The 8,196-nt window shown below is 32.6% G+C and overlaps 1 protein-coding gene across 2 annotated transcripts in view; it reads right to left on the bottom strand.

The window, feature by feature from the left end:
• Positions 1–6,273: 6,273 nt before the first annotated feature.
• Positions 6,274–8,196, bottom strand: part of LOC111699724 (BAG family molecular chaperone regulator 1) — a 5,983-nt gene continuing 4,060 nt past the window's right edge. For both annotated transcript variants that reach the window (XM_023470455.1, XM_023470456.1), the window contains 3 exons: positions 7,837–7,915; positions 7,611–7,679; positions 6,274–6,529 (listed from right to left, as the gene is read on the bottom strand). In XM_023470455.1, coding sequence (XP_023326223.1) covers positions 6,423–6,529; positions 7,611–7,679; positions 7,837–7,915 — 255 coding nt within the window. In that variant the 3' untranslated portion in view covers positions 6,274–6,422. The remainder of the gene's footprint in view (positions 6,530–7,610; positions 7,680–7,836; positions 7,916–8,196) is intronic.

Genomic DNA, 8,196 nt, shown 5'->3' with positions numbered 1-8,196 from the left:
TTCCATTCGGGATCCTTTCACTTTTCATTTGGATCCGGATTCTAGGTCATGGAATTATATATCAGAATTAAGGTTTAACAATCACTCTTGGTTTATTCTGGTATATTCTTTCTTATCCTGGTATATTCTTGCTTATTCTGGTATATTCTGGTATATTTTGGTTTTTTCTGATTATATTTGGGTTTATTGTGATTGTATATTTTCGTATATTGTGGTTTATTCTGGTATAATCTGATATTATTTTTGTTATTCTGGTTTATTCTGATATAATTTTTGTTATTCTGCTGTATTCTAGTATATTTAGGTAAATTCTGGTTTATTTTGGTCAAGTCTGGTTTATTCTGTTATATTCTGGTTTATTGTGGTATATTTTGGTATATTTAGGTTAATTCTGGTTTATTTTGGTCGGCTTTTTGCAACTGTACCCAGGCAGCGATATTGTTGCGCTTGGTTTTTATGCGACAAAACGCTAAGTTGGTTTGCACTTTAAAAGTGACTAATTTTACCTGAAACATCCAGAATGTATTTAGTTTGCCCAAGTAGAAAACATAATAAACTGTCGTAAGAAGAGTAAAAATTGTGAATTTGTAACAATAAGCTTATAAAGAGGGGAGACGCTAAGGAAAATGTTTGAGCATGGTGTGGCCAATATGAGAGAGGACGGGAGAAATGATGCTGGCCGGTTTCTACAGGTAAATATCCACACTACAGTGAAGTATAGTTTGTCCCACGAAACATGACAGTTGGTGAATAGTTAAAAATGTCTTCTTCCATAATTTGTTTGGTTGTTTAATACCAAAAAGATCAATAAAAAATATTATATGGTGTTCATATTATGTTTAAATTGATTTCAAAGTGACCTAATTATGTTTACAAGAAATAAACTGAAAAAGAAGACATTCAAAACTATTCACCAATTGTTATGTTTCGTGGGACACCCTGTAGGTTTCCTTTGAGGTTGATACCTTGCATGCTTTCTAAAATTAGTTAATGCTGCAGCTGCAACACTAGTTTTTCGGTTTTTTTTGGTGTTGACATTTTTCCCGCGTAATTCCGTATTGTTTTCTATTTCGCAAAATTAAGACTTAAGAGTCATAGTCCACTCCAGTGGAAAACTTTTTAGCGTTTTTATCTATAGATTTAAAACACACTCATGACATGACGTTTTGTAATAAAATCATTATTTTTCTAGACTGAAAATATGCAAGCCAAGTTTTTAGGGGGGGGGGGGCGCAGCTTAGTCATCGTAGCCCCCCCCCCCTCAGGATACGCCCTAGCAACAATAGGTGGATCGATTGTTTCCATGCAAGACTTAGAGAGGGGTTGCAAAAAAAACTTACAATTGCTACAATCCGTTTTACTTACAATCCGTTTTGTTTTTGCTTCATTTCGCAAAATTAACAGCTTGGGAAAACTGTGAAATTCCGTGTTAACAGCGGACTAAGCGTTGCAATCTATAGATTTAAAAGTAAAACACACCCATACATTTACACATGCCATTTTATAAAAAAACATTGGCGTTGTTCAGAAGCAATGACTTCATAATCTATGCTCGCCACTTTTTTAGGANCTTAACAAGTTAGAGAAGAAGAAATTTTAAACTCTTTACCAGCTGTCATGTTTCGTGGTACACCCTGTATATTACAGAATACTGAAGAGTACAATGTAGTTGTAACTTACTATACATATTAGTATTACAGGATATTGAAGAGTACAATGTAGTTGTTATTTTTTACAATTTGTTTTTATATTAACTTTTTTTAACAAAATAAAAAAAAATACAATGTAGTTGTAACTAACTATATTACAGGATACTGAAGAGTACAGTGTAGTTGTAACTAACTATATTACAGGATATTGAAGAGTACAATGTAGTTCTAACTAACTATATAACAGGATACTGAAGAGTACAATGTTGTTGTAACTAACTATATTACAGGATATTGAAGAGTACAATGTAGTTGTAACTAACTATATTACAGGATACTGAAGAGTACAATGTAGTTGTAACTAACTATATTACAGGATATTGAAGAGTACAATGTATTTGTAACTAACTATATTACAGGATACTGAAGAGTATAATGTAGTTGTAACTAACTATATTACAGGATACTGAAAAGTACAATGTTGTTGTAACTAGCTATATTACAGGATATTGAAGAGTGCAATGTAGTTGTAACTAACTATATTACAGGATACTGAAGAGTACAATGTAGTTATAACTAACTATATTATAGGATACTGAAGAGTACAGTGTAGTTGTAACTAACTATATTACAGGATAATGAAGAGTACAATGTAGTTGTAACTAACTATATTACACGATACTGAAGAGTACAATGTAGTTGTAACTAACTATATTACAGGATACTGAAGAGTACAATGTTGTTGTAACTAACTATCTAGCAGGGGGAGGAGATGGATTCTCTATAATGCAGAAAGAAGCTATTAGATATCTACAGGTTTAACATTTTTTTTCATGATATATTGTTTATGAAAATTAAATAACCCGGTTTTAATAATCGTTCTATAAGAACGGAACGGGGGGATGGAAACGTTCTTTGACTAAGAAAGGAACTAGAGGGATGGAACCGTTCTTTAAATAAGAACGCCATGAACGGAACGGAACGGGAAGACCGTTCTTCTACTCAGAACGGAACGGAACGGAACGATACAAGAAAAAAGGAACGAGAACGGAACGATTTAAAAAAAGTCGGAACGTGCCCAGCCTTACTTCTAAGATCATTGATATCTGGAGGTCAAATACCTTCAGGATCATATATGGTCAGAGATGGGACTCAGAATGGAATATAACACCACCAAATTAACTTTTATTTGATACCTCACAAGACTTATTTTCATTGGGTCATATTTTGACATCCGGAGGTAATTGCAAATTTTGGAGGTCACGACCTCCAGGATCATCTGAGGTCAAAAAAGGGTCTCAGAATGAAATCGGTACAACAAAAAATCTATGATTTGATACCTGATATGACCAGTTTTCATCGATTTAATATTTTGACTTCCGGAGGTAAGCAAATTTTGGAGGTAACGACCTCCAGGGTCATATGAGGTCATTATTAAAGGGAGGTCGGATATATATATATCAGTGCATGACTGATGTGGTAGCAAAAAATATGAAAACATGTCTGATAAACTTCAGATAATTGAATTAAAGTAAAAAAGTGATATTTTCCCGGATTTCCAGAGTTTATGGAGGTCAAATGGACTTCGTGATCTTTGTAGATGACCACAATTAGAGGCTGCTTGCAAATCTCAGCCTTCTATCGCAATTTTCAGGAACAAACGCAGCCTGTGCAAAATTTTGTGTCACAAAGTATCGAATAGTACCCTACTGGTACTTTTCAAACCTAAAATATTTGAAAAAAATTATTATTGTAATGGATTTATCTAAATTACCTAAGACAGTTTGATAGTACATTCAGTATATGGTATAAAAAATAAACCACAAAGATGAAAATTTCTTTAAAGCAGTTTCTGAAGTCTCAATCTCTATTTGTAAACCTACAGTGCAGTTTAAATTGAATCATAATAGGAGTACAGAAGGAGACCTTGAGCGCTCTATATTTTGGGTTTTAAATAAAACAATGTTTTAATATTTTTTTCTTCAGGGCCCGTTAGATACTGATATATTGAAGGAATATATAAAATCTAGATCACCCCTCAGGTACAGTGTGTTCCACATTAGATTGATAAAGCTCGAATTTCATAACGTTTATTGCAAATTATTCGATATCGTTAGATGGATATTTTTATACCATGGTATATGCACTACATTAACCATTAGCATTATAATACAAGCTTTTCATTTATTCCAGTTAACTTTACAATTGTTGTGTGTTTGTGTTCGCTGGGCTGTTTAAAATCAGAATTCTAGGTTATCATCCGTTGTTTTCCAAATACATTTGTACCACACTGAACATTCAAGAAATGGTTTTATATAGGATTATGTTTGCAAACAAAAAATAATCTCTATTGATGTCAATTTTGTACAAAATACCATTTGGGCTCAGACTTATCTATAATTATTCACTCACTGAAATCTAGCTTGACAACTCTAAAACTTAGTTATGAAATTTTTAAACAGCCTCGACTTAAAAGTGTCCCAACGCCTTGGTCTTTGGTTTTATCTCACTAACTCACTTATTTTTTGTAGTCCTAGACTTATACAATTCAAAAATGAAAATCTCTTGTTTCTAGTTTGTTTAAAAAGAGTAATTGGCAAAAACAGCTTGATTTTTGTTTTGAGAGCTTGCACACATCTTGGTTTGCAGTGCTCTCAGTTCAGGATATAGATTCAATGAATAGTCAGACATAGTAGAACCACGGAGATGTAGTTCAACCACTTCAATTATGTCTGGCTGTTCATTAAATTTGGCTCAAAGACTGAACACTTCACAAATCAGAGTACAGGGTGTCCCACGTAACATGACAGTAGCAAGACGATTTGAAAGTCGTCTTCGAGCCTTGAATTTATACATTCAGTCGCCATTGCCAACTTTCTTTCACATGTATGATTCTTTAAAAAATAACAACAAAATTCTCCTAGCTCAATGATTTTCAAAAAGTGGTCTGCTTTTTTTGTGCTGTGAATGTTACCGTATATTGAGAATTTCGTGAAGATTTCAATTTTACCGAATAATAGCAAAATTGTCGAAATTTGAACAAAATTCTTTATATCTTTGATGATATTGAGCGCATAAAAAATGCATTATTTAGGAAATGGCAAGACTGGGTATTTTGTGACTAGTAACTCCAGAATGTTACTCCTATAATTTGGTTTACCAATAAAATGCTGAAAATTATTTCCAAGATCAAAGACGACCTGCAATTGTCATGTTTCATATTTTGATGGACTGTCGAATGTCGATTTTAGAAGAATATCTATCAGGCCATATTTGTAGTCTGTTTTTGCTCATTAAAAGGAACTGTACACGTGAGTTTAAGCAACCCTCCGCATTGGCATGTTTGATTCACTCTGACCCTTGAAACCTTGACCTGATCAATAAAATGTTTTTCTAAGATTTAAATTTTGACTATTTCCTTTCATTTCTCTGTTGCGGAAATTCAAATGTCACTTTTGTAGAAACATAAATATTATCTAGAAAATAGAGAGAACTCCATTTTTTTAAAGCAAAAGTTTCCAGATTGTGAATCGGACATACTCCTCTGGTTTACCTAAATAACGACTTCAGGTTCTATTTGTTGCAGAAACAAGGTTGAAGGACGTATCCTGGTAAAATCAGGTGTTCAGGGCTTACAACATTCAGACTCCAGGTTCATCTTTCAATACACATGACACAATTTTGTATAGTAATCGTTGGTTCATAATTGTTTTGGTTCTTTTATGGCATATATTGTTCTCTGGGTCCTCAAATTTAAGTAAATTAGGCTGCGCCCATCTTCTATTTTAACTTTTAATTGTGGCAGCTCTAACTGTGAGTGCGCGTCTTCTCGTTGTTCAATAAAAACAATAACAAAAAAGTTGGCGAATTAAATAGTTTATTTGTGATTTTTTTAAATCTAAGAAAAAACAAGAACTTTTGAAAACAAATTTTTGAAATTTTGAGCATCTGCGAATCTTTCCAGGGGTCATGTGAGGTCCACACAAAATTTGGGCAAAATCGGTTCAGTCGTGTTGACGTTTATTGGACACAAACAGACAGAGACAAGCAAAGTTAATGTATAAATTTCATGATAAAGATTTTACATGTTCCCAATAAAAACTCGTTTTATTAATTAAAAAGAAAAAAAATTTGAATTTCTAGTTTTTAATAAAATTGGAGCTACGAGATTACAAAGTTGTACCAGTAATATCGCATAAATATGATGTTCTCCATCTGTCTGTATGTGTGTTTGTGTATTGTATTGAAAGGTGTATTTCTAGTTCTACAGTGTTGAGTTCGAATCCAAGTGGACTGCTCATCTACTCAGTCTTATTCTTCTTAATCTTCAGTCAATAATTGTTAAATTTTATAATATATTATTATCAAATAATTTATTATTTTATTTATTTAGCACAATTTCTTGCAGAATTTACCGATAGGAGATTTAGCTAATTTTTTAAGCATAAATTTTATCCTAATCCAAGAAGTTCTTTTTTTCTATGTTGTTCTGAAATCTTTGGCATGTTGAAAACATTTAAAGTACAATTGTTACTTGAAATTAAGATAATTTGAGGTTTTTATTCTTTTATTAATACAAGACTGTTTACGCGAATGGTTGGACTTTTTGTACATAATGACTAAAAATGGTACATAATTTTTTATTCAACGGCGTACAGAAATTATAAAAAAAATTCTGAATGTACATTTGATTGAGTATTAAAAACTCGAAGAAACAAATTAAAGAATTTTATTTATGGTATCACGTGATGAACAGTGAATCCAATTGAATTTCTATAAATAATGTTGTCTATATTGATTTATCTTGTTAATATAATCCTCGTTTTGATCCATTATCTTGCTCACTTGGCTCACTACACTCTTGCGCTTATTCCGGATTTCTAAAAATAATAAAACTAAGAAAAGTTAAAAAATTGGAAGGAAAACTTCATTTCATTTTTCAATAATCTCTGATCAAACTGTAGCACACTTCATGGCGTTTTTTACGTTTCTAATTTTTATTTGTTATCAAATTTAGCCTGGAAAACAGTGCTTAGGATTGGGATCCGATGGATCTGCAACATTTTGGCTTTCTGGATCCGGATCAAAGGGGTAACATATAAACCAAAAAATGCATACAAAATTGTTTTGCTTTCAAAACCCAAATCCTAACTGAGAAAAAGGAAGATTATTACAAATTTCCTTAAGTCTCTAATTGGTTGATCGAGCATAAACTGAAAAAAGAAGAAAATTACTTTCAAATTCTTCTTGCGTTAAAAAAATCAGTAAATCTTAAAGAAATGTTTATGACCTGGATCCGGATTCATTTTTACCAGTGCGGATCCGGATCCGCATTAAAATGAAATAAATCCTATGCTTAAAAATAAACCAATAAAAAAATATGGGAAAATGCAGACCACAATGAGCGTATACAGGGAGGCCGAGAAGGGGGGGGGGAGTTTTCGGATGTTCTTCACTTTTCTGAAGGAAAATAGATATTTGTACAGTAATAACCAGAAAACAATGGAATAGAAAGACGACATTATAGCAATACTTAAGCGTTTTGATGTTGTTACAAAGAATTTTTTTTTACTAGTAACTTAGCAAAACACAATTTAAGTAAAAAGGGTCATTTACACTGTACAATTGCTATGTCTAATGTTCATTGAACTGATATAACTTGAGTTTAAACGTCGTCTTCCTATTTCAGAGTGTTCTGGTTATCACTATAGTATGCATGCAATGGACATTGCACATTTTATAAATCTCAGAAATTTGAAATATGATCGGCCCTTACTTACGAGAAACCCTTCTTAACGAGTGTTCTGACGGTTTTAACATGGACCAGTGACGCCCTGCCAACCATTATGGTGGTACGGTTAGATGAGAGCTTAACCCTGACTCCCAAGGGACGATGGTTGAACATTTTATTTATTTATTTATTTATTTATTTATATATATAGATTTTTTATAAAAAAATACCAGTTTGATCTTCAAGAATAGAAACAGAATCCAGGTTTTCAAGTATCCGCTGCAATTCCTCATTCACACCTTACATAATAAATAGTTATACAGTGAGACTCAAATAACTGTAGTATCGGAAGACGACATTTAAGTAATCTTATGTTGTTATAAATTAAATGTTAAGATTGTCTCTTGCAAACATCTAATAAAGATGGCGCCTCGGTGTAAGACAATAAAATTCTACCTTTTGATCTTTTCTCCATGGACTTAAGAGCCTCAGGTTGAAGAGTTTTGTCGAGATGCCCTTTAACTACTCCATCAAGCTGAATACAAATGAACACTTTTTATAGAATGAGAATAAAATTTTAGTAAAGAATTGGAGAAAAAATCCCAACAATCATAGAAAAAATATAATGTAGAGGGTAATATTTTTTTCAAGAGAATATCAATTTACATAAAACTGAGCATAATGCTGGTAACGAACCAAAATTTGAATAATTTGTAACTAGCTAAAGGGCCCGGCGTTGCCCGTGGAAAAAAATTTGAAACACTCCCCGGCCACCCATGAGAGTCCACAAAAAATTTCAGCCCAATCGGTCCAGCT

Source organism: Eurytemora carolleeae, unplaced genomic scaffold, assembly GCF_000591075.1.
Source record: "Eurytemora carolleeae unplaced genomic scaffold, Eaff_2.0 scaffold262, whole genome shotgun sequence".
NCBI classification, from domain to species: domain Eukaryota; kingdom Metazoa; phylum Arthropoda; class Copepoda; order Calanoida; family Temoridae; genus Eurytemora; species Eurytemora carolleeae.
The sequence above is the reverse complement of the archived record's forward strand: the minus strand, read 5'-3'. Positions and strand labels throughout refer to the sequence as shown.